We start from the raw sequence: 27,686 nt of genomic DNA, 5'->3' as shown, positions 1-27,686 counted from the left end.
TTTCTCTCTTTTGCTATGGATATAATATTATGTCACCATGATATTCCGAAATAAAAAGATAAATGAAATGAAATTGCCCCGCGAATATGAATTAAAAGTAAAATGCATTAGGCCCGGTTATTTAAATATTTACGAGGTAGGGAATGGGGTTACGTTTGTATCATTCTGTTTTGACACTGGGGATCGTATGGTGTTTCCTATTTCTTAAATTGTACTTATGGGCTTCTTCTCTTAGGGGTGGTGACCATTCTTTAAATTCAGAATTAAGTAAAGAAGTACGAAACTTAATACATAATTCAGTTCTTCGTTCCTTAAGGGGTTGTAATTTGAACAAGCTGCGTCATATGAGACATAATTGAAGATGATTCGACACGCACGTTTTTATACTCTTTCAATAGCATTGGTATGTTCATCGCTAAGGTTTGGGTGCCAATCCGGTGTAGCATATTCTACCACAGGTCTAATTATGTACTTTTTATATTTTACTATTTTAATTCAATATCGAATGAAATCCATCAATCAATCATCTATATATCATAAAATGTTTTAATAACATATACTTAAAAAATAAACCCAAACCCTTAGTTGACATCGCTACGATAGATATAAATAGAATACAATAATATTTTCATTTACAACAAAAATTATTAGATAATTTATATAACGGTTGTAAAAACTAATTATAATGTACCAATCCCTAATGTAGAACAAGTCATTAGAACCTATAAATGTTTGGGTATGAAACAAATAATGTGTTTATAAAATTATACCAAACAAGGGCAATAATTAAATTGACATGGTACTTAAGTTTAATTTCAAACGTGATTTATACAACCAGTGTGTATTATGGAATTGAAATCACTTTTTAAGAGTTAGCAATTAGGATAAAAAATGAGTGTTCTGAAAGGGTTATACAGAATGGAAACCAAACATTAATTTTGGACAAAACAGCTTGTTATTAAATGAAGTTACTCAACCATTACATTTAAATCTATTTTTTAGGTGTACAGGGATTCCCAGATTATAAAATAAAATCATACAAAATTACCACTTAAAATTTAAATAAACATTTATATTAACATTTTGATTCCATGATCATTTTTATTTTCTATATAAAATTTTCTAAATAAATCTTAAATTTTGTGATCGATTCATGAACAGGCAATTCACAATTAGGAATAATCCTTTAAATTCACAATTTTGTACAAAATATTTTTCTGTTTACATATAACACATTTCCAATTTGTTTTCCCATAATGTTGGCATATGTTTTTCAGTACAAAATTATTTTACTTTGCAAGGTAAAGCCTTGCATTACATCTGTTTAAATATACATATTTCATGGATTGCTATTTTTTTTAAATATACAGATATAAAATTATGTGGGGCCTATCTAAAACACCGCAAATAAACACCAAACAAAAAATGTATATTACCCAAACAATGAGTATTTTTAAACACAACATGATGAGAGAATTAAATTAAATATTTATTGTTTAATAAATGGTCGACGGATGAAGAAACTAATATATAACTTTTGTAATTAAAAATATTGCCTACTGTACAGCTGTGGTCCACAATCTGGCCTGTACAGACCACTATAATAATATGGCTTTAGTCGCACTACAACAGACAAGTTGCGCTAGGAGTTAGTTACTCCATTTTTACAGCTAAAATGAAATTGTGGATCCGGTACTGTGCACAGTACCAAACAAGTACCTCGATAAAATGACTGTTAAAATCGCCACAGAATTGCATTTAAACTACAAAGAAATAAGTGTATGAAATATGAAAATTAACCTACATATTTTTAGTATTGCAATCACAATACATTAATTATTAAAACAGATTTCTTCGTAGCAGGGAGAAAAACAATATTAATATTTTCTCCTAAGTTATGTTTGTAGTAACTCAAGTTTTTTTATATTATTGACAGTAAAGCTTGGACTACCACTAGGACACAACACAACATAAGTGTTTTGACCAATCCCAAGCGATGTATCATTCAAACTGTCTCTTCTCATTGGCCAACTCGCTTGCATTGTTCTTACATCCCAGTGGGAACCAAGCTTAAACACTTATGATTACAAAGTAATCATAATCATGACATCATTAAATTGTTCAATATAAATTTACAATTGGATACAGTACTCCCTATAATTCCCTTGCTATCATACAAACACAGTAGTTGCAATAGTATTCAATTTGAACATTATTAAACTGTTCAGTACCTAAAATACTTATTTAAATTCTTCTACTGCTTCTCTAGTCATATTTACGTAATGATATTTTATGGCACGATGCGATGGTGACAATTATGCAATGCAAAATATCGTGCAAATAAAACTTTGATATCGAGGTAGCAATGAGCATTGTGAAGGCAGCTATCGCAAAAATGATTGGTTTGTATTCATGTGCAGATACTGTACAAGTGGCGTAACACAGGGGAAAAGGCCACTGGTTTAGTACACCTAAGGGGCCTTCCAATGCTGGGTAGTTGCATTGAGGCTGTTCATCTGGGGCCCCTTAAACTCTGGTGCCCTGGGTTTAGCCAGTGAGCAACAACTGCTTGACATTTTAGTCATAAACATCCTGAAAAGGTTAAACTTAAACATTAGGTGCACTTTAAACAAAACATGTGGTGCAGTTTGTCTAGATTAAACATAAAAACAATGCTAAAATGATGATTTTTATGCTACAAAATAAATTCATAATTTAAAAAATAATATAAATCTGGATGCCTACATTACAGAATATGCAGCATTATAATAAATATGCATGGCAATATTATTTTAAAAAGCTATAATTATTAATAAGATTTATTTGTGATTGCTAATTTGTTGCAACTGATCTTGTCAACAGTTGAACCCCTATTAGGGGTCACAATTAGGACCCTTAATAGGGGTCACAATTAGGACCCTTAATAGGGGTCACAATTAGGACCCTTGATAGGGTCATAATTAGGACTTTTAATAGGGGTGTCGCTTGAATAGAGGTGTGCCAAAGGAGGGTTACTACTATACTATACTTACATACATTTAAACAATATTTTATGTTTATGTGCATCATCTGCATAGATGTAATGTATTGTAAAAATGTTAAACTTATTAAAACAGTATGTATTTATGGTATTCTGCTAAGCTTAGTAGGTCAATTCATTGCACTAAAGCAGATTCAGTGACAGCAATAGGACGTAAGAACATCTGCACATTTTTGCAAACCTTACATAGTCTGGTGAAATCTGACAAATTTTTAATATGATACACTTTCTATCACGTTAATTTGTACACAGTTGGAAGTCATGAACGACCACACAACCCCATTCCACATTGTCTGCCTCCAATTTTGATACCAAACCTGGCATCGGCTCTGCTACATTTTACAATAACTTCTTTAACTACACCAATTACCCTGAGTGGCAGATCCAGGATTAATTAGTGGGGTCCCAGGGCCTAAAAATGAAGTCCTAAAATGAAATTAATGTAAATTTTTTTGCATTGTAACAGTATTAAAAAAATGTACAGGCCTTTCAGGTGTGCCTATTTATATGAAATATGTATGAGCAGATGTTTTCTACGCACTATTGCTGTAATCACCTATTATGCTGAATAGAACAGTCCAAAAGTCATAGAAAATTTGCTATTAACACTTTTAACAAAGTAATAGACATTCTAATAAACAGTAAAGGGAGTTATATACACTATAAATAAATTTTTCATTTTGTTAAACTATTCATTGACCACCTGGTTTCAGTGAACCGTTCTCAAATCAGAGCAAATTTTGAATATTAATAAAATCAATATACAATTAAAATGTAGAACTGCTCACTTGATCAGGTGGTCAATTTCTTATTGTGGACAGTACTTAACCTTTATCTGGTCCTGCTGACCACTTATTTTATATTTATAAAACGTAATTGTTAGACCAGATGATAAAAATGTATACTCTTACAACCCCTAAAAAAAAAATTACACATACTGCAAAACTAGAATCCAAATTGTGCCATAAATTGAGGATGGGCACACACGATTGCTAAAAGGATTCGGACACTCAATATATTAATTACACACCACCATTAAAAACCCCCAAACTTATATATTACCTCTATAGAACATTTATAACATTATTGTTACTTCCTTCAAAAATACTCACTCACTTTATTGCAATCGCAACTATTACCCCTTTTACTCTGCCAGCGAAAATTGCGGAGTTGTTATGTAATACCCTTTTCACATCTGCATAAATTGTTACAACTTACAACAATCTCCCGACTTATTACACGTTTTCACACACGCATACGCGAACCTTGTGAAATCTCGGGAGGAAAGAATAGTTGCGCGCTATTTTATTAGCATGATTGGTCAGTTAATACCTATTTTATTCTCAGAGTGTGTTATGTAGTGGTGAACTTTGTTGTTTTTCAAGTTATTTAAAAAAATTGATTGGCATTGCCGCGTATATAAATCTCCATTGGCTTACAAAAGTTTACGCCATATTGCTTTCTGTACACTAGGTTCTTTTTAGCTTGGCAGTGTAAAAGGGGTGTAACATTATCCTCCTTGCGATCTATAGAATGTTTTGAATCAGTAATTACTCTCTCTAGCTAATTAAACTAATATACATATGTACAGATAATAAGTATTGCAAGACTTTCTTTTCATTAGAAACTAATTCGGAGGTATTACACCGTTTTCACACAGAAAGGTTTTTTAAATGATTCAATGAAGAAAATGCTATCTTCACTGGTGAAATGTTTGCAACGTACAGTAGTTTTAAGACAGTATGTTAATTTTGTTGAACATTAAAATGGAAAAACCATAAGATATAATCTGTGTGAAAATGGTGTAATACATATTTACCTCACAGGTAATAAGTACCTGCCTCTGTTCAAAATTCCACTCTCAAACATTGTCTGTGTGATAGCTTTTCCAAAAAATAAACCATCCCCCTCTGCTATTTATTCAATATCCTAACCTCCTCTGCTACAGACACTTTTCTTTTATTGCGTTCTGACTTATGCAAAATACATTACTTTCAGCTGATCTTCGTGGATTTGTACGCATCGTGTCATGTCAGTAAAACTACGGCCGTTCCCACTGTGAGAATGCTGGCTTCCTTCCCCACTGAAAGAAAGTATTAAATTACTGATTACTCTCAAATTATAATGATTATAATTATAATACGGCTGTTAATAAATTTACAATCAAGATTGTACTACTGTTAATGGTTTCATGTTTCACAAAAAAAAACAATTTATAATTATTATAATTTAAAAAGAATGAGATACATGGTATACATAGTACAAACAGTTTAAACATTACAGAAACATATAAATGAAAGAACTAGGTAGTAGTACAAATTATACACATAGAGAATTGCATTTACATCATGGGTGTGTGTGTGTGTGTGTGTGTGTGTGTGTGTTTTCATGAACCATACTGATATAAAGTAGTTACATCATGTGTGTGTGTGTGTGTGTTTTCATGAACCATACTGATATAAAGTAGTTACATCATGTGTGTGTGTGTGTGTGTTTTCATGAACCATACTGATATAAAGTAGTTACATCATGTGTGTGTGTGTGTGTGTTTTCATGAACCATACTGATATAAAGTAGTTACATCATGTGTGTGTGTGTGTGTGTGTTTTCATGAACCATACTGATATAAAGTAGTTACAATTCAAGTAGTGATGGTAGTCAACATTATACCCTTTTCACATTTACATCAATTGTTACCAGATTTGATTTCCCAATTTATTACACATTTTCAAACATACAGACACAAACCATGAGAAATCTCAGGAGAAAGCATAGTTGTACGCTATTTGATTACTGTGATTAATTCAAGAGCAATACACTCTCGTGTAGTAACAATGCAGAACAAACAAACAGGCCTTTAATCTGTGTATTTTTCTCTTGAGATTTCATAGGTGTCCCATCATAAATTTTTATAAAATTGTCTTCACACTATGCAAACCTGGTTACAACTTGTTGCAGGTGTGAACAGGGTATTAGTTACATGAGCATGCGTAGGTATATGTTCTATATTGTTTTGTACCATCTCCACATTCATTACCATACTTAAATTTTACCTCATATTTTTACATTTAAAATTATAAAAAAACACAATAATTAAATTAACAATATTTTTATGGTTAAATATAATTGAATTTGATATGAAAACCCTAAGGGTGTCAAATGATGTAGAAATCCATACACATGGTTAGTTACTGTAGCTAGGAACTACCTAAAAGAATAAATGATAGAGATTGCTAAATTACTAATACTAATAATGCATTTATAGGCCTACTAAATTATTATTTACACTAGTTACTATTACTAGAAGCTTTATGGTAAAGTTGTATTTATGAGTCTACAAAATTGCTTAATATTAAATTTAATATTTTTAACTACAAGTATCTAATAAAAGGCCACATTTTTAATTTAAATATAATTTGAATATATTTGTATAGAATTAATTTATAGTGTAATGGTTTTTAAGGACGGATAATTGAGCCTGCAATGTTTTGGTATTTGTTATCCTTGCCTGCTTACATTTCCAACTGACTGTCTTATTGTTTAACTATGTTAAATTCACAGTTACTTTTAATGGCGAAATAAAGAATGATGACGTAGTAGAAATAATGCACCATTTTATAGAATCCCATTTATCTATGAACGAATAACTAATTATTTTAATTATAGAATTTAGTAGAAGTTAGCAGAATAATATTTTCAGGAAAAATGACATTCTAAATGTACTAATTTTGCATTATTTATTAGACTAACAAATTATATATGAATTAATAATAAAAGACATCATTTTTGTATTAATTACCAAGCCATGCATTAATGTAAAGAGATCAAGATCTTTTTCAAGCACCATAATGTAAATATAGAGGATGTTAGTGTGTAAAGTGCCATTAATGAAAACCATCAACTGCTATATTATTAATTTACCATCATAAAGTTATCTTATTATTTTAGGAAGTATACAGTATATGGGGTGCTTTCAGTTTGTAGATGGTTGATGCAAATGAGGAGAATTCAGTAGTCAGTAAAATGTATTGATCTCAGAAAATTCATTAATTGACATATCTTAAATTTGGAAATTAGCCTTGTGGCGAAGCTATCACAACTCTGACTGGCTTGTGAGCATGTTTCTTATGCTTCTTGTAGTAGTATTTGCGAAACAGAAATTCCATTATAAAAACAAGAAAGGCAAATGTAAATTTAAGCCTAACAAAGAAAAATTGGGCTGGTAGGATTTAGTTTTCTTATTTATTTTTAGTTGATATTGTATAGATAATTGTAGGCTTCCTAAAAAATATACTGAGCCAAACGCCAAACTAGAGGGTGCTATACAAAGTTTACTGATACCTGGAATTTCAACCCAAAAGCTGAATACTGAATTCCATTGTACAAAAAAAAAAAAAAGTCGTGCAAGTTCACTGAAAGCAAAAAGTATTAAATAGGAGGTCATTGTCATCGCAAAATTGAAAGCATAGGGATCCACACAAGGAGCATGATGGGTATTTTAGAGTAGAATATATAGAATAGGAAAAAACATGCCCTCTAGAGTACAAAATGTATTTTATTAGACTCACTTTCCAGTAGGTGACTCGTGTCCAGGACTACTATTTGGGATGAAAATGAAATGTGTACATTGTATATATATATTAAAGCGCATTAAAGTTACATTAATTAGAATATAAAACAATATATTAAGATAAAATTATTTTCTAGTTTTATACTATATATTATCCAAAATTCAAACAATGTTGTTAGCATGAAAAAATATACAGATATCTTAAATATTGGAAAATTAAGGAATTACAATTACATAATAGTAGAAATAATAAAAATGAGAGGTTAGTCTTGTTAAGATTTAAAGGTCTATATTTAAATAATACAGAGACTCCATTTTGGATTTCAAAGTATGAAAATATTAACCCCATCCAGTGAAAACAAGACAGAAAATATTATATTTATTTTACAAACCTATTTAGATTAGTATTATTATTATATAATTATCTATTATTATAGATAAAGTATTAAAATAAACCTACTGTTTTAAATTTAATTTTTATTCAATTAACCCACGGTTTCCATTTTGAATCAAATGTCAAAGGCTAGGCCACTAAAAAATGCACTAGGAATTAGGTTGTAGGCAGAGAAGATATAGATGATGAACACAGGTGGGTTTCCATAAAACATCGTTCACTAGCCTAGAGAATATTACCACTTTCTTTAAATATTCACAAAAACCTGAACATGTGCAATGTACTCCCATCATGAGAATGGAAGAAAATAATGCACGCCACGAGATACAAAATCAATCAATCAAATGGAAAGGATACACCTATGTGTGATTAACCCGATAGATTTATTGTTAACATGGTGTGTTAGTTAGCTTTTGGGACAAAGGAATTGAGACTAAAAAAACTGGATTAAAGTACTTATTAAAAATTCTACTCAAACAAAAATCTTAATTAGCTTACCTGTCTCCACCACTGCCTACATAGCTACCGTTTCGTGATTGGCTGGGACTGTAAACAGAAACACATAAGATTAATTTTACTGATAATGATTTTAACTCTCTCTGGAGTCGATAAATGAAATTCCCAAGTAAGTTTTGTTCTCCAACAATTTCAATAGTATTACATTACCTGTGGAGTCCCTCGTTCATATTTAAATTCCTACTCTCTAGCGCTCCCAAATACCTTTTTGAATTATTATCCGTCAAAGAGAAGAAAAGAGAAATGAAAACATGCAAAAGAATGCTCCTGCACATTCCAAGGAGAGAACATAAAGCCTTGTCTACACGATCAAACTTTATGTGTCAAAAAATTTTGATGTGCCCATATATGGTAGTGCTATGCTTAAATATGGTAGTGATGTGACATCATCATGTCCATATATGGGCACATCACACTTTTTTGACACATAAAGTTTGATAGTGTAGACAAGGCTTCAGATCTTACCTGTCATGATCTTTCTCAACAAGATGATACCGTGCACGAAATGCTACCAAATGTGCATAATAAGCGGGCGCTGGAATTGACACGCTACGAGTGCAGCGCACATACGTGTGGCATAATTGATATGTTAGCGTCTGAAGAGAATCAGCTGTAAACTCGTTGTCATCCCACAACACATGGTAGTGGGAAGGTCTACTTGTCCCCTGTTAAGATAACAATTTATTTATTAAAAACCAAAATTGATTGAAACATTACTGGTGTTCTCAAAATATATACAAATAATGAATGTTTATGAGTTGAATAAACTTTGGTGGTCTCAGTTACCTTCCTCATTACGCCAATTAGCTGTTACTGAATCTTTTCCTCATCTTTTATCATCTATTGACTCTTTCCTTCTTGATAATTATGTTTGATTCTTTTTTTTTTGTATATTTTATTCAAATGTTTTTGTATATCATATTTGTTCTTTTTTTTCTGTATACTCACAGCTTTATACTTTATTTGTTCATAAAATTATATATTTATTTTAGTTAAGATCATGGGACTGCTGACTCTTGTAGTTACAGTAATCGTATTACTTTAGCAGTCCCTGACCAATTCATCTTTGTACATTGTATTTTTATGTTTTGTTGGTCAAATAAATAAATGAAATGATATGAAATGAATGCCGCGAATACAGTATTTTCATGACTATTCGATAAGGTAGCCATAAACATTTTCTTGAAATATATATACCAAACTGTATATGAATTTTAATGTGCACACGGGTGAATGATGTACACTTGAGATTGGCTCATTCCATGAATTATGAAAAACATAAACATGAAAATCCACCCACGACTGAGGATATGCATGATTGGTTTCAGTTCTCTTGGAATATATGTACTTTAATGTATTTACTGTTTACACGGGTGAATCATGTAATTTTGCAAAACACATAAAATGGTCTATTAAACATATCTGTCCAATATAATATAAAAATGTTGCAATTTGGCCTGCAATTCAGTAGACAAATCAGAGTAACATTGTAAACTTACCTGTATACCTGCATGACTACAAAGAAAGAAATCAAATTCGGTGGGATGGGTGATTCCAGTGTCCACTGTAGTGCCAGGAGGAATATTAAAACTTTTACCAGTCTATTTGAAAAAAAAAAAATTATAATATAAATAATGTTACTCAAAGGCCAACTCAGATAGCATCGTACGACGAGGCCCGAAACATCTGAACTTGTCGATGCTATCCGAGTTGAATCCCGATGAGACAGTTTGTCTTGACATAATGTTGAGCGTAGTTTTTAGGTCGTTTGAAGTTACAGTGAATTGAGAGCTGGTTAACCAATAGGGTATTGAAGTAAATGTAAAAAGGAGATGAAAGGTTTAAATCAAAAGTTTAAAAAATAAAATAGTCTAATTGATTTGAAGAAACAGTTTGGAGAAGTAACATCATCTTTTTTGACTAACTATGATTGTCTTCAGATCTGGTGATTAGCTATAATAGGCCTAGGCTATCATTTTTTGTCTTCTTAATTTTAATCAATAAATTTTTTTCCAAAGTAAATATTCCATGGATTCTTGTTTTATTATGTCTGCCAATGAATCTTTAGATGAGGCAAAAATAATTAAATACATTTTTTATGATCATGATATATATATTTTTTTTAAGAAGAAGAAAATTAGGCTTACTTGTTCTCTTTTATCGGCACAAAACAGCCTTGTGTGATGTCGTTTCTGTACAACAATAAGCGTAATACCTGGCTGGTAACCGACCTCTAATGACATACAAGCCTCCCGTAATGCACGCAGTTCACAGTTGAGCACCTATGAGAATCAACGGTACAATGATAGAATACTAGAGAGAGACACTTTATTACAGTCCAGTGATAATGTAGAAATAGTACTAGAGAAAGTATGACATAATATAAATACCAATTATGATTAGATAGTGCTATATTATTTAACTTATTTACTTGTCAAAATGATTATAAGTATATTTCATGATTTGTATGGTTGTATGTGAGTTTCTTTTTTGTTATTCGTCATAATTTCATAATTTTTGTATCAATACTATGAATTTATTTTACATTAAGATTTTACAGTATCTTTCAATATGTTATGTCTGCGGTAATTATTTCCTTTTAATATGAGATTGAGAATCTGTATTATTTGTTTGACTTAAAGCTACTTGCTTACAGTACTGTCTCCCACCACTTTTTTCATTTCATATTTAATTAAACTAATATATATATATATTTATAAACACATCAGGCTAAGAACATTAATTCTAAACTGCCCGGTGATATACTGAAATTTAATTAATTAATTTGAAACGATAAAGATGAGGAAATCTGTGAGAATGAGAAAACTTTTTTTTTAAATAGACCCCAAATTATTTACATTCTGTAAGGAGGGTTTGGTGTTCAGATTTGAAACCATGAATAAATTAGCTGATATGGGTGCCAGTGGCGAACCCATACTTTAATGATGAAGGATCAATCTTGGATAAGAAGAAAATTACACAGCATTTTAAATAGGGGTTTTATAAATGTTTGGATATAAGAATGTACAGTACATAGTAAATAGACATAATTTTAACACAATACAAATAATGATGATCAGGATGAAGACAACAAAATGCCTTACATGTAGGAACTGTCCTTCACTGACGCCATCACGATACATGATGATCCTGGTTGGTTTAAACCTTGTTGACTGGTAGAACTGCATCAACAGATCCCGCACCATATTAGCTAAATCCACAATGATCTCTTGCCTGTGTTGTTGGATGCGAACAGCTGCGCAGTAACGACTCGGATGTGCATCCATACTTCCGACCACCTAACAATTGTAACAATTATTTCGTAAAATCAATTAATTTTAATAAAAAACTAGAGGGTACTCCGAGAGTACAAACCTCCGCCTACTGTAAAATTCCCCTACATAAAATGCCCCCTGAATATTTTTTTTTTACATTTTTTTTTATTAGTTCTAAGTGTAAATATGTTAACTGCACACTACAAAGTTGTGGATGACAGTGTGGTGTAATGGTTATGTATCCAGCCTCTCACAGTTGAGATCGCTGGTTCAAGTCCCACTGAGGGTTTTTTTTTTTATTATTTTTTTATTTATTTTTTTTTTTTGTGGACCTTGATCTTTGATCCTGACCCTTCAAAATTTAACCACAATTATATGATGTGTCATTGATCATTGTGGCTAAGTTTGGTGAGAATCGGATCAAAACTGTGGTCTCTAGGCAGTAAAATAGTTTTTTGTTAGTTGTGACCTTGACCTATGACCTTTCCCCCTCAAATTCGAACTCGTCCGAGCTTTTTGGGCATAGATCATTGTGTCCAAATTTGGTTAGAATCGGATAAAAACTGTGGCCTCCAGGCTGTTCACAGACACACACACAAACACACACACAAACATACAGGGGTGAAAACATAACTTCCTTGGCGGAGGTAATAATTATTAATTTGGATAATAAATGGTCCGTGTGTCCATCACAAATACACTACATTTTGGTATAAGCCCATCGCCAAACCAAAATTAGGGTTTAAAGCCCTGTCTACACTATCAAACTGCATGTGATGTGCCCATATATAGACATGATGATGTCATATCACTAATATAGTTGGGCACATCACACATCACAAACTAGTTAGATAGTTGTAGACAGAGCTTAAGAAGGCTTCCAATATTACAATGTATGTAAAGTTTGTGTCAGCCAGAAGTGGATGAAGTGACCGGAAAAACTTTTCTTTACCCATTCAAAGCTGTATTTTAAGCCTTCACCCACGTAAATGAAACAGTTTTAATACAGCTAATAACAACTAGTTTAACTGAATGTAAATTGAGACTTACAGCAGCAATAGAGGGCTTCTTGTCATCACCTGCAGGCGGATGAGTGACATCAGCTCCGAGAAAGATGATTGGCTCATGGAACACTGCCGGCCTGAAAAACAAAATAACACAGTTCATGTAGGGCCATAGGAAGCAAGAACAAATTTTAAAGTACATAATGACATTGACCAGATCTGAACTCTGTAATTGGATGGGTAGCATATATTAACAGAAAAACATCAGCACTATATCATGTTAAATAGTCTTCCAAATGAACTACCACTATGCATCTCTTTGCCATACACATCTTGGTGATAAATAAATATGTTATCTATACTATACTGACTTAAGCTTTGTCTACACTATCACACTTTGACAAAAAGTGTGTGCCCAAATATGGCAATCATACTCTTAAATATGGTAGTGATATGACATCATCATGTCCAGATATGAGCACATCACATTCCTTTGTCACATAAAGTTTGATAGTGTAGACAGAGCTTTACCTTTGTTGAGGAACTAAAATATTGTTGACGCCTCCTAATTTAACGTTGATCTTCAGACAGAGGTTGGACAATGTTTGCGGTGATGTCCTGTTTACATTTTTAATCTGTACACACTGAGTGGCAATCCCTAACAATGTGTCGCCAACTCGCTTCACTTCAGCTGTGAAAATAATATAATTTTTGTGTCGTTTATTTTCACTCTTCAAATAACACTCATCAAATAACATATATTATATAACACCTAAATAAATTCCTGTCATTTGATTGGACGAATGTGGGTCACATGGCGTGCAATAGTACGCACTATTCAACAATCGTTAAATAGTACTTTTTGAAACATTTTTGTGTACGAAAAAAAAACGTCTCGCGGATGAAAAAAAATCTAGTACACAAATTATCCTATGATATGGCCGGCTATGTACTGTGAAATACAACAGCGCCACCTGTCGTCTGGTCTGAGTTTCATTTGTAAACACCACCGCGAGATATGCAACAGCAGCAGATATTTGTGTATGATTTGGACATTATGTACTAATTTCATTCAAAAAGGCATTTAAATTAGCTTTAGATCGTTTTTAGGATTTTGATTAATTAATGGGGACATCCCTACAGGACGTGGAATTGTTGGAAAAACCATAATTAGCTTAGATAAGTTCCAATTGTCTGTCGAAGTTTTGCCTTTCAGCCAAGCTAGTACTAGGCTACTAGGTCTAGCCTAGGCCATGCTAGTATTAGGCTAGGCCTAGCCTAGGCGTTTTAGCCTTGCTAGGCCTAGGATTGTTTGGTCGTTTGTTGACATAATTAACACAAAAGTAGGTGTGTTTACGAAATCCATATAAATATAACATTTAATATAAAATTATTTAAAACGAAATGTTACTGTTTTTAATCAATGTGTGTGAATGAAATGTAGTAAACTTTGGCTAGGGCTACCTTTTATTTGATTCAAATAACTAGAATTTATTTAGATGTTATATAAAACAAATAATGAATGTTTTGTATTCGTGTAATGGTACAAATAATGGCACTTGGTGAATGATGAAAGGTTATATTTCAACTCGGCTCATCGCCTCGTTGAAATATAACCTTTCATCATTCACCTCGTGCCATTATTTGTACCATTACACTCATAAACATTCATTATTTGTATACATATGTATACAGTGTATATAATATGGGTGGATGGAGGTCACAGTAAGTTCATTGAAATTTAAGTCCTGACCCCGAGAAGTGATGCAGTATAAAAAATTTCAAGCCTTAATAGTTACGCAAGAGTAATCATGCCTACTGAAGAAAACTCATGTTGATATGAAAATGATATGTAACTAGTCATGATTAGGAATATTGCACACATGCTACTAGAGTTGAATAAGCGAATAATGTGCGCCAGTGTTTTTCTCAACTTAGGAAATCGCAACTACACATACTATGAGTAGTGTCACGATTCAAAATTATGTTCAAGTGAAATACAAACTTTGCACAACTGTGTGTTACTTTTAATGTGTTCTTCAGTTGCGTTTTTCTTGGATTGTTCAAAACGACCAATATATTTTATATTTACCATAGACAGGCGTTTTTCCTGGCAATACCACTATTATCAACTGCAAACCATGAAAGTTTTTCTTGAGATGACGGAACATTGGTTCAACTTGGTCGGCACCGCTGGCGTACTTGCAAAAACATGGCTGTCCCATTATAGGCATACCAGCATCGTTTGAAATCTTCTGTAAGTGCGATGTAAAGTTCCTGAAACAAGTAAGAAAAATGTTCATTTAGTCTGATGCCTAGATAGGAACTGTATTGTAGGGGTACCAGTGATTGATAAGTTTCAGATGGATTGTGAACATGATAGTGGTATGCCCAAATATGGTAGTGATATGCCTAAATATGGTAGTGAAATGCCCAAATATGGTAGTGATATGAAATCATGTCCATATATGGGCACATCACATTTTTTTGTTACATAAAGTTTGATAGTGTAGACAGAGCTTTACATATCATACAAAAAAAAGTTACTGCAGTAATATGACTTACCTTAGGGCATCCTCTCTGCATTGATGTTGAGGTGCAAAACAGGCAATTGCCCAAACCCGTATTTCCACTCCTGAATGAAATTGTTTGCCTCGCATATCCCATACACCACCATTAGGATAAGCTTGTTGGAGAGACTAGAGAAATTTAAAATCAAGTAAAAGTTGAATTAAGTACTGCTAGGTTAAATTTTAGAAAATGTAATGAATTTCCATGTCCGATCTCCTGAGTCTCGTAGAACCTTTTTTGATCTTGTTTTTTTGTATAAATGTATTAATTCTTTATTTGACTGTAATTTAGTTAGTAACTTTATCTTAGAGTCCCTAGTCGTCGTCTTAGAAGAAATACTACTTTTCATATTCCTTTTAGTAGAGTAAATGTTTTAAAAAATGGTTTTATTAGTAGATTAAGTCAAACTTATAATTCTTTTACTTTAAGAAACCCTGAGTTAGATATCTTTAGTAATAATTTCCGTAAGTTTCGTAACATTGTTAGTAGTTTAGTTTAATGTTTGTTATTGTATATGTTCGTGTTTGTCTGTGTTCCCTCCTGTAAGTGGTGAACCATGAGCTCACTGTTGGTTGGGAAATGAATAAATAAATAAATAAATTTTGTTTTCTGAAGCTGCAAAAAGTAATGTCCACAATTTCCTATTGACCAAATCACAATTGTTGTCATTATCCAAGGTGTTAAGTGGGTATGGTTTTGTTGTTATGGTTGTTTTATGGCATACAAATAATGAATGTTTATGAGCTGTAAAAGGAAGACTATTTATATAAGTTGAAAGATTGAACGTTCTTATCAACAGTGTGAACTTTTTTGTCAACCACTGATGGGCGAAAATAACGGCACCTACAAAATTAACCACTTAAATTGCAAAGATATTTATTTATTATCTATATACCAACAGCATATTATTTGGCATCCCTTTTTCCGAAAGAATATGCATTTTGATTATATTGTGTAAAGATTAAATAATTTACACAATCATAAATTTTTCCTTCAGGAAGTATACATGAGAGGTTTCATTTTTCCAGGGGCAAAAATCATCACAAGCTAGCCAAGTTAGGCTGATTACCATTACTTCCGTTGCTGGTTTCTAGTTGAAAAGCTTGCTTGAACGGTTGAACCCATTGTCTACTGACAGGCTTGGACAGAAAGAAATGTTGTTTCTTACCCTTCCGCCATATTGGAGCTTGGGTGGCTGAAGAACTCGACCTTGCACTTGTGTCATTTCCTTACAAATATTAATTCCAAATTCACGAATAAATGGATCTTCATTGAACTTTGCCCTTTGCAACTACAAAACAAGCAATATATATATGATAATCAATATGAAAGCAACTCACTGTATAAAGTTTAAACTTTATGCAACAAAAAAATGTGATGTGGACATGATGATGTCATACCACTATCATATTTGAGAATGTCACTACCATATTTGGGCACATCACACTTTGTTGTCAAACTAGTTTGATAGTGTAGACATAGCTTAAGGCTTAAGATTACATTATCATCCAAGTACGTTTATTGAATGTGTACCATGTAAAACAGTGCTTTTAGGTACCCGGAAGTTTCTTGAGGTTGTACTTTGTTGAAGTTAGGCTGTATGGAAGGTCTTAAAATAAGTTTTAGGTCAGGTTTGAAGCATAAATATCATTTGTTGTTCTAATTACTTTCATTATCAAGATACATTCAGGTGTGGCTTTTGTTTGGTAACAATAGCTAAAACCTAAATATTTATACTTATAATCACTTACCAAATTATTAATTTCTTTTTCTCTGTTTGGTGCATTGCGAGCAGTTGCCTGAAAAAAAAATGAAAATAAACTTTACTTCTAAGCACTTCCAGTAATAATAAATTACAGTAGCTAGGGTGTATGTTATACTCAACAACCACCTCATCTAATTGTACACCTATTCACATCAATTCTACAAGAGGGCAGTTCAAAGTAATGAAGCTGTAGGGTTAACCTTTCAAATGATAACTAAAAATAATGTTCATCATAAAATAAACAAATGTACCTTAATCATAGTGGAAGTTTGGCTGTCTGTCAGTTTTTTAATGCAGCGCTGACCTGGCACAATGTTACACACCTAAAAAGGAAATATTAAAAAAATAATATGGATTTTTTTATACTACTATTAATCTTAACATTAGACTACTTCACAATATGCAAATTTAGTTTTAATAATATTCTTGTGTCAAAATTCTCAAAATTCAAATTAGGTTCTTTATACATGTGCATTAAATATACACAGGACAAACAGATTTACATCCCTTCTAAAGGATTCAAAGTAACATGGCACTCTCTCATGTGCTGTTCCAAAATCTCTTTCTTGAGAAAGAGAAACTTTTTTGTTGAATGTTATCTGATAATGAAACAAGACAAGAAAACAATTAGAGTGATTACCTCAAGTGGTAGGTAGGTGTGTCTTAGTTCTTGTCCAACTTGCAAACAAGGCAAATGTGGATATCTGTAATGAAATATTAAAAATTATTATTAGAAATATTAATTTTTCTAATATTTCTAATAATAAATCATGACACAGTAGACATGCCACTCCAACACATTGACAGGATAACGTATAGGAATGTAAAAGGTCTCTATAGAGTATCACGGTGCTGACGTCACAATACCACATGACATCCTTTGTTATGAGATGACCTAAGCATTCAATGAATTTTGTTAGTCTGTGATTCAATGGTGAATATTTATTTGTTTATTTCGGTATATATAAAAAACATACAAAACAGCAGCAGTACATTTTTAACCGAACATTACTTCCAAATCTTTATTATTTTACAATACATCTAGCTTGTAAATAAAGGTAAGGTACACCAGATATGTAGTTAAAAGTATGTTTTTTTGCAATTTTACTTAACGTTTTCTTTCTATACAGGCTGGCGCTGCTTGCCGCACATGGTAGGCCACTCTAGCTCCGCTGTAGGAATTGTGGTTTGAGTCACTGAACGCTTGGGTCGTTACAATTAACAAGTGCTATTGGGACGTCAGAACGTGGTACTCCATTGGGGATGTCCTCCTTCATCATCCCTCTCACTACAGTTGATATAACAAATACTTACTGCAATCGTATGTGATATTTTTCCATAAAATATCTGCCCACCGTACAGTCTACAGTTTGTCCTGTATCAAGTTGAAGTGGGAATCTAAATCATTAGAAACAAAACAATTTAACAAATTGATCTTGAAATTGCACAAATTTTATATCTGTGAATGATAACAAAGATGATAATTATAATAATATAATATAATTAAGATAGCGCTGAGGATGACAATGATAATGATAACAAATTCAATTTAGGAAGCAAGATAACCATTTTGACATTTAATTTCCCTCTAAATATGGTAACTTAAAGACTAGTTCTGGTCTTAAGTTAGAGTGATTCTAATTAGACACCAAAAAGACCACTAAAATCTGGGTAAAAAAGTTGTCTTAATTTGAGGGAGACCTGAATACTTGTTTGTTCATCCTCCTGCTCTATTGCTCAATTCAAATTAGTTTCTAATCCATGGCACGCAAATCATGCATTAATCTACACTTGACAACCATAAGGAGGATACTTATATGATTGGTTTGGCTGACTTACGTCTGTGTCTGTGCTGGTCGTCTTGTTACGTTACACACTCTGTATTTCCTTCGCATTGATCCACAATGAGTTATTTCAATCTTAAGTCCTTCAAAGAAAAAATGTCAATAAATGAAGCGCTTGAAAACAGTGAATTACTTTTCAAAATGCTATGTGAGCATTATGAATATTTTGGAAATATTGAAGATAAGAGGACTCGAGGTTCAATAAGTTGTAGGTAATAACTATCATTACGATAACTTAAAATTGTTGACATTTTTGTACAAATAAAAAACGTTTCATGTGAGGGTGTATGGCACAATGTGTTGGACATTGAATTACTGATTGTGAGATCTTGGTTCGAATCCACATTGCTTGTATCCTTAAGCAGACACTTTACTTACATTTACCTCTCTCCACCCAGGGTGATACCGGTTTGATCAAGACACAACTAGCTGTAATTTGATGTGAGTATGTTTCCATACGTGTTTGATCCAAACAATGACCAGGGTAACAGGCCTCGAATTTTACCGCGGCCACCGCGGCCAGTGCCGTCGGTGCCCTCCCAGTTGGCCTCAATGCCCTCGAAAATAAATAGCACCCACGGCCACTACTGGCCTGCCCTTTTTTTTGCGTTGGCCGCGAGTGCCCTTTCCGAGTTTTACCACAATAAAAACCACTGAATTAGATAGAAAATAATGTCAAGAAGATTTGTTTACACGACTCGGACGAGACGCAAAACAATCGCCTGTCTTCGTTGCAAGGGGATTTCCCTAAACGCATTTATTAATACACACAAACAGTAAACAAAACATCGAACATTGCAATAGGGTAACCAAAACAATATCATCCCGGCCGCCGTGCGTGGTAAATCATGGTGTAGATAGTACATTAAAATACAGGGGTGTAAACTTTTAATAATCAAGCTAAAAACGTTCCTCGATCGGAGGTTACTGAAAGTATTAAAGTCGCACAATAATCGAGCTAGCCGCCTTCGATAAAAAAAATTACATGCACTCCTAGCTAGCCTAGCCTATCCTCTCCCGCCGCCGATCCGGTCGAACACACGCAATTCAATGCATTGGGAAAACAATTCTATTTGACGGACACGCACCCTCTGATAAGAAATTTCACACACTACTCTAGACTACTCACAACGTCGTGTGTGAGAGTACGCGCGAAGGATCGGATCGTTGGAAAAACAATTCCTTTTGTAGTACACGCACCCTCTGAGAAGAAAATACCATGTGCGTTCCTGCATGGTGTAGTCCATTATACGTGTAAAATTAGGGGTGTTTACCTTTAGCACCAAAGTTAAACCTGCACCTCAACCCGAAGATCGTTGGAAGTATATCATATTTATATTTTATCGCACCCACCTCAATCCAGCAGACAGATCATCGAAAAATCTTGTTTAACAACGTCGTACACTAAATTACCAAACGCGTTTTTACCGAATTCAAGGAAATGGTATAGTCCAGAATACACGTGCCGAAGGCTAAACAGAGAGAGAGAAAGGGGTCGGTGTCCGTCCGTGTTTTGAATTCTTATACATATGGGTTATACAGTACTAACAAAAAAGCTTCAGAAATCGAAACTCGGAAAATAACTAAAATTTATATTCTACTACATAATGTCATTGGCTTGATTTTTACCGTGGTTAACACTCTGTGTATGAATAGTTGTAGGTAAGGCCTACAAACAAATTGTTTTTGTATCATGTTTTCTCCGTCGGCTGCTAGCTAAGTAAGGCTGAGTAGCTTGCTGTTATAAGGGTTTTTATACCTGTTCCGGGCCTTACTTGGTTGGCGTCACATGCCTTTTTATCGCATTATTTGAAACTAAACGAAACATTCAACACAGGACGGTAAACTATAAACGCTGAACATCGTACCTATTTATTATTTATATGTATCGTAAATACACGTAATATTTATATGAAATACAAAAAGATGTATTGTAGACAGTCCTACTACTACTACGCAATCTGATGAATAGGGGGAAATCTCCAAAACATTTTGCGGGTAGAATTTTTTCTTTTTTTTTGAAAAAAATTCCACCGGAAACAAGCTATTTTTAAATTTTGGCCTAGTTATTAAAATATTTTTTGATTTTGGCCTTGGTGCCCCTTTGATTTAAAACAAATGGCCTTGGTGCCCTCCCATTTGGCCTTGGTGCCCCTAAAATCAATGAAAACCGGAGGCCAAATGGCCTTGCCCCTAAAATCCCCAAATTCGAGGCCTGGGGTAATAATGTGCAGCGCATTGAGAGCTTGCTTTATACACGCTATATAAGAATTATTATTATTTAAAAAGGTATGAAGAAATAATATATACGTTTACCTCGTATCTCTTTGGTAAATTTAACTCTTGATGAATCAGACAATGGTCGTCTTTCATTCAGTTCCCTCATGTCCAAGACATCACACATGAAGTCAATGACAGACTGGGCTTTGTAGAACGCAGTTGCTGAAACTGTTAACAAAATATATACACAAAACTATGGAAAATGTTTTACACAAGTATATAACTATAATCATAATGATTGGAAATTGAGAAAATTCATAATAGGCAGCCTTACTCTTTTCCTATAGCAATACTTACTACACTATGACACTCTCTGAAGGAACCAACATTATCAGATGGTCTCCCATTCATTCAAACAAATTTGTTATTAAAAAGGGGTGACCGTTTTTTGTAACCTACCATCGATGTTCAGCATCATCTTCCACATGGAAGGGCGCACACTCTGGTGAAACCCGAACCAAACCTCTCTACCGCCACCAAGCGGTGGATTGTAGCTCTCAGGTGCCGAGAAGAAAGATCGACCAACTGGGGTATACCTGAAGAAACAAAATGTATAAATAGGTTTAACTTCTTCATACGAGCCTTTTCCATAATGTATCTGTACTCGTTAGAGTCCAGAGGCTCTGTCTACAAAATCTGTCAGCGTACGCTTTAAATTACATATGCCTAAAGCTCTGTCTAAACCATCAAACTTTATGTGACAAAAAAATGTGATGTGCCCATAATTATATGGACCATATTTGAGCACATCACACCTTTTTTCACTAGTTTGATAGTGTGGACAGAGCTTTAGAATTCTATTTAAGTGGTTCTTCTTGTATCTTTTCATCGTACTTACGTCATAGATGGTAGGTGGCGCATAACTACATCAATGGCTTGTATTGCATCATATGGTATCAGAGAGATCCTGCCTTCAAGAGCCTGTTCTAAGCTCTTTAAGCTAACCTTTGCTACGTATTTAAGTGATATTTTAAAGGAACGATCTCGTCCTTCTCCTGGTAAAGACACCTCCATTTCAACCTAAACACAAATGAAATTTCTTTTTATGGTAAACATTATACAGTCTTCTGGTATATTAGTGCCTCAAAAGCAGCTAGTTGAGCCATTTTAATTATTTGTTTGCTTCTCGCGTTGCGCACATGGTCCACTCTATTGGAAAAATCCTCTCGTCACAATGTCAATAACTATCCTAATCTTTTAAATAATGGAAAAAAAAATATTTTACAAGGAATCATCAAACTATTATTGGTCCTAGTACAATTCTGATTATTTTGATAGTAGCCCATACTACCCCAAGTTGAGGTGGTTGCTGACTAGTCCATTATGGTCCAGGAGTGCTCTACTACGGTTTATCCAGGTAAGCTTCATTTTGATACCGCATAAATATAAATGTATGCATGTATGAACACATAATATACAAACCCTTATAATAAAATAGACAGAGATCAAAATAAACTATTAAAGCACATGATTATAGATAGTTTACTATATTTAGATAACTATCAATATTTATCTAACAATATTTATGATGGTATTAATTGTTATGATATCAGATACAATATTATTTCAATTCTAATACATAAATAGTCTGTTATCAAATGTTGTCATTGTTTATTTTTTTAAATCCTGAATAAATGGTTTGTATTTAATGATGCAGCCAGAATTTTCTCATGCCAAACGAATAATAGTATATTTTAAAATAATTAAATAATTTAATTTTTGCTCAACTGTGTTTCCAAATGGGTGTTGATCAAATAATATTACATAATTCTAAAAAACTCAACATGCTTAGGGGGTCAAAAGGTCATAACACTTTAGGCAGTTGACTAAAGGTCAATAGTAGATAATTAAAGTTAAAATTGCATACTGATTTAAAGTATATATGGTATTCTACCATGCACCCTGAGGCTGATTTAAACAGAGTATGATCTCCATTTAAAATTGTTATTTGAAATTCAATGTTTCTGCTAAGAAAGTTAAGGTTATTTTCCTACACCATAAAAACAAGCCAATATGAATTCCTGCTGTGTCATTATAGTGGAGGCACTTGCCAGGCCTAGAAATATGTTGTTCGTTAACATAATTCATGGTAGGTGTTATAAAACAAATAACCAAATGCAAAATTCGTAAATTCGTGCAATGTGGCAAATATTTTCATTCTGTAAAAATGAAATGTCATATACATTCATTTTTCACTTCATGAACATTTTTGCCCCATTTGCCTCATCATAAACATTCATTATTAATTTGTATATTTCATAAAGTGGCAAACTTACCGGATCATTACCAATTGGTAGTGGTTCTTTTGTATATAGGTTCTTTCTTCCGTCAAATACTGGCCGCAGATTGGCAAATATTCTTGGAGAGCACTGTTTGACTAGGGTTTCTATAACCTCTCTATTTTTGGAGAAAAAAATATAATGATGACATTAAAACTAGTGACTATTAAATAGAAGTTGGTAAGTTCAATGCTGTTAGCTGATGGTAGTCACTGCACTGCACTGCAGACTTAATATCTATAGAGAGATTGATTTAGGCCTAGAGATATTAAAATGTATCAATTGAGAAGGCGCAGGATGGCCACAACATTTCTTTAAATACAGCAGGTCTAGCCTATATTGTGAAAATGGCAAATGCGGAAAACAGGGTTTATTTGTATCCTATAAAACCTCTGTCTACAGGCTTGCTCAACAAGTCTGAAATAAGAAATTGTAATAAAACCATTTTACCTGTTGACTCTCCTGGGACATTTCTCAGGCAGTATCGTTATATCATAATGATAAATGTCATCTCTTGGCATGCGGATCTGAAAGTGGTTTGCACGTAACACGATGGGTCGACCTTGAGTTCCAACATTTGGACGCGTCGGGCACGGGATGTCCTCTAATGGTGGCGATGGAAGAGGACTGTCAACTACTGCTCCTGCTGTGGTGGTGGTGGTGGTGGTACCCGCAGGAGGTGTTGTAGGAGCCATTGTTTGCTCTGGAGGAACTGGCTGGGATTGAGCGACAGGCGATTGCACGGTTTGTGGGACCGGAACTGAAGAGATAGAAACAACATTTTTACTGTTGACGTATAGTACAGTACTGTACATCTAATTTATTATAAAAATATACTTACAGTTAGTAATCCAGTTAGGCACTGTCCATATTATATTATCACAAATGTATTAATCATGAACAAATGAATATTATGGTAAAATCCTATCATTAAAAAAAGATTGCATACTCAAAAAATAATAAATCCATTTTAGGATTGTGTATGATTTCATGAACAGTACAGTATTAATTTTTATTATTATTACTATTATCTATGATGATTATGATTACACATTTATGATCATATGAAAATTGATCTCATGCTCACACATAAATTACATCTTTTAAAGTGTGATCCCATGATACAATTAAATGATCAGTATTCACATATGAACATTATCATCAGTTTATAAAATGACCTCATTGTGTCTTTCACTGTCTCAAATGATGTGATCAAAATGATACACGAAAGATTATGATCACATGATCACGAAGCAGTAATTATTAATAATACGTATTAATTATGATCTTGAATTATAATTATTTACAAACATGGTGATAAACAAATTTAAATAACTTTTTAAATCATGATGTCTATCTGACAATTGCTGATGATCACACAAAATCAATGATTAAATGATCACAATGACAATAAAATAATGAAAGCACCCAGAAACTGAGTGTAGTACTTTACAAATTATTGCCACAGATTTTTTTGTGAAGTTGTTAATGACCGAAATATACAGTACCTATTTACACCAAAATATTCAGAATGATAACTTGAATATAACTATCGTGCTAGCAAACAAACTTGGCAAAGTAAAGATTTAGAATAATTATGCCAACCGTATGGTGGTAACCAAAAATCTGTATTTAATGTTACATCAGATTCATGTTAATTAATGGTAGAAAAAAAATAGCAATATAGTTTTTTACATTGGTCTCTCCGGAGCAATACCCCATACTCCCATTTCAGATTTTAGGAACAAGGGTAGAAAAAGCCTTTGAACTCCATTTATTTGTGGTCGCTGTTCTTCAAGAAGGTGTTGTCAAATGAATACCAGGTAAGAGATGATATGTGGGTAAGTTTTAGGAAAGCACACTGGAAATGTACCTAGTGCTACACTCTTGATAGACTTGAAAGTGAGCAGAGCTATTTTAGTTTATGTGAAACGGAATTGGAAGCCAGTATAAATATTAAATACTCAATAGTGATCAGTGAAACATCAGAAATGGCATGATACTGTAAATAAATCACCAGGCTGTTGATTAAAGATTACCTTATTATTTAATCATAACAAATGAATGTATGGTTTGACCAGGATGAGAACAAGTACAGTATCATCTTACCTCAATGACATCAAATAGTTATGCAATTAAAATATTAACAAGGTGTAATTCATGATGTAGTGCGAGTTTGGTTGAGTTTCACATTGAAAAAAAAGATCAACAGTTTCATTAAGTCTCTTTTATATTTTGAATTTTGTGGAGTGATTGCCAATACATATTGTGTGGGGAGATTTCTCATCACACTGCATTTGAAGGATATACTGTACCAAGAGATTCAATGTTATAGTATTATTGAGGCTAGATTCTTTCACTCAACTCTGTGTGTCAAAATAACACAATATATAGTGTAATAGATTACATTATTATTGTTCAAATAGGATAAAAGGCTACAAACTTGAAAGTGCAGGTGACGATTTAAAAAAAATCAATTGAGCATGCACTCATAGAAATTAATGGGCTGTAAATGATTGTTAATTTTGCCTATGGGACTTTCAGATCAAAGCGGGGCATTCATTCAACAAGATCAATAGTCAAATTATATATGGAAATTATGTCACTGCTGATAAATTATTGTTTGATAATGAAATGAAAATTATAATATAAAATATAATGTGATTGAAATTTTACTACAAATAAAATAAAAACATTTAATAATCACTGGTTTGATCAGGTAGTATTATGTACAGTGATGAAGACATTAAAATTACAGAAACAAAAAATTGTGTTAGTAGCCTATGAGCTAGCTTACCTGGATAAACTTACATTGACCATAATCTTTTCTTTTTGAGATAACATGTCTAATGAAGAGTTACACAAACATAAGACCAAAACAATAGGCCTATGGTTCTCATATACCTCTCAAAAGCCTTTTACTGCGATGTATAATTATGGTATTTTCGGAATACTGTATAATATTGTATATTATTATTTTAAAAAGTATACCATTACCATATTTTCCCCACTAAAGTTGTGGGAAAAATATACAGTAAATATTTTATAAATTTATACAGTATTTTGTGTTTTCTGCTACATAAATAAACCAATAAATATTTTTTTTTTTTAAATGCTGTTTTTATTTTCATTTTCTGTCACTTGTTACCGTGTTACAGTGAAAATATGAAAAATTCACAAACATTTGTAATTAATCCGTTGGAGAAAGCAACAAATTTAAAGGGAAAACAGGATAAACACTAAATATTTCAGCAACAATTAATCAATTCTCTGATGTTAAAACAATTAATCAATTAAATGTAGACGGTCATTCTTCTTCGTCGTCTAGGCGTATAGTACTGAGCATGTGTAAATTTGCACAGCTTCCTGGTCATATCATTTTAGGCTGATAACGAACATAAAAAAAAAACAATACCCGTCTGATATGACTGAAACAATGACGTAAATGAACAATGGAATGGAATTATGCTACTATGTAATTTTTCAACACTTTCGTGAGTTCTCAGTTGATCATTTCAAGGTAAATACTGTAAACCATTGCGAAAATATACATAGGCCTAGGCCTAGTTATAGATAGGCTATAACAACAATTCATTGCCATCATTGAATATGATTATTTATTTTATGATACAAAGTTTTAAAAATTAAAAAAAGGGAATCACCGACATCAGTTTAATTTTGGTATTATTTTGGAGCACCTTCTGTTTACAAACTCAAATCTATCACGCCAATGGCCAATCACAACAACATGCAGTAGGCCTAGGCCTACAGTAACTAGTCGCCACACTCTCACAACGGGAATCCCAACCAACCAAAACAACAACAAACAACCATCTCTCTCTTTCTCCCACCCACAAAAACACTCATCTCTGGCTTACAATTTTCTTTCCTAAATATACATCAACATACCAAACGGTGCACCTGGTTGAGATCTTTGACGTTGAGGAAACATCGTTAAAAAAGTATAGTTCTTACAGTGGTTTTAATCGATGAAATGTATCGGTGGTTCAAAGCCTACCAACAATAAATCAATCTTCGCGATTGAGAAATCGTCCAAGTACGTTGAGCAGCCATTTTTTAGTTTCAGTGAACATAAATACTTTCAACTTGCACATATTATTTAATTATATTTAATTCAAAATTATAAT

At 33.0% G+C, this 27,686-nt stretch overlaps 1 protein-coding gene across 3 annotated transcripts; it reads right to left on the bottom strand.

Annotated features, from left to right (window-relative positions):
- Positions 1-528: 528 nt before the first annotated feature.
- LOC140054345 (protein argonaute-2-like) lies at positions 529-27,606 on the bottom strand. Of its 3 annotated transcripts, none has more exons than XM_072099319.1 (23): positions 27,514-27,606; positions 23,989-24,298; positions 23,536-23,656; positions 22,098-22,279; positions 21,659-21,795; positions 21,296-21,427; positions 18,975-19,062; positions 18,450-18,533; positions 17,776-17,839; positions 17,387-17,458; positions 17,122-17,169; positions 16,539-16,661; positions 15,365-15,498; positions 14,892-15,076; positions 13,331-13,490; positions 12,846-12,936; positions 11,625-11,819; positions 10,668-10,802; positions 10,020-10,121; positions 8,986-9,185; positions 8,503-8,550; positions 7,609-7,638; positions 529-5,123 (listed from the first exon to the last, which is right to left on the bottom strand). In XM_072099319.1, the coding sequence occupies exons 2-23, from the start codon at positions 24,231-24,233 to the stop codon at positions 5,015-5,017; spliced, it is 2,685 nt and encodes an 894-aa protein (XP_071955420.1). In that variant the 5' UTR covers positions 24,234-24,298; positions 27,514-27,606; the 3' UTR covers positions 529-5,014. The 3 variants fall into 3 exon arrangements, with proteins under 3 accessions (XP_071955420.1, XP_071955402.1, XP_071955411.1); XM_072099301.1 differs by having other exon boundaries at positions 27,448-27,600; XM_072099310.1 differs by lacking the exon at positions 7,609-7,638 and having other exon boundaries at positions 27,448-27,600.
- Positions 27,607-27,686: the final 80 nt, after the last annotated feature.

This window comes from Antedon mediterranea, chromosome 1 (genome assembly GCF_964355755.1).
Source record: "Antedon mediterranea chromosome 1, ecAntMedi1.1, whole genome shotgun sequence".
Taxonomy (NCBI): Eukaryota; Metazoa; Echinodermata; class Crinoidea; order Comatulida; family Antedonidae; genus Antedon; species Antedon mediterranea.
This window is presented reverse-complemented; position numbering and strand designations above follow the sequence as displayed.

Bases quoted from the DNA above. Each gene is read 5' to 3' on its own strand.
- LOC140054345 (XM_072099301.1), bottom strand. From the start codon at position 27,490: ATGTTTCCTCAACGTCAAAGATCTCAACCAGGTGCACCGTTTG. The intron at 19,063-21,295 runs GTAAACGTATAT...TTTTCTTTGAAG, and splicing joins ATTTACCAAAGAGATACGAG to GACTTAAGATTGAAATAACT. The intron at 12,937-13,330 runs GTAAAGCTCTGT...TTTGTTTTTCAG, and splicing joins ATTTTAGTTCCTCAACAAAG to GCCGGCAGTGTTCCATGAGC.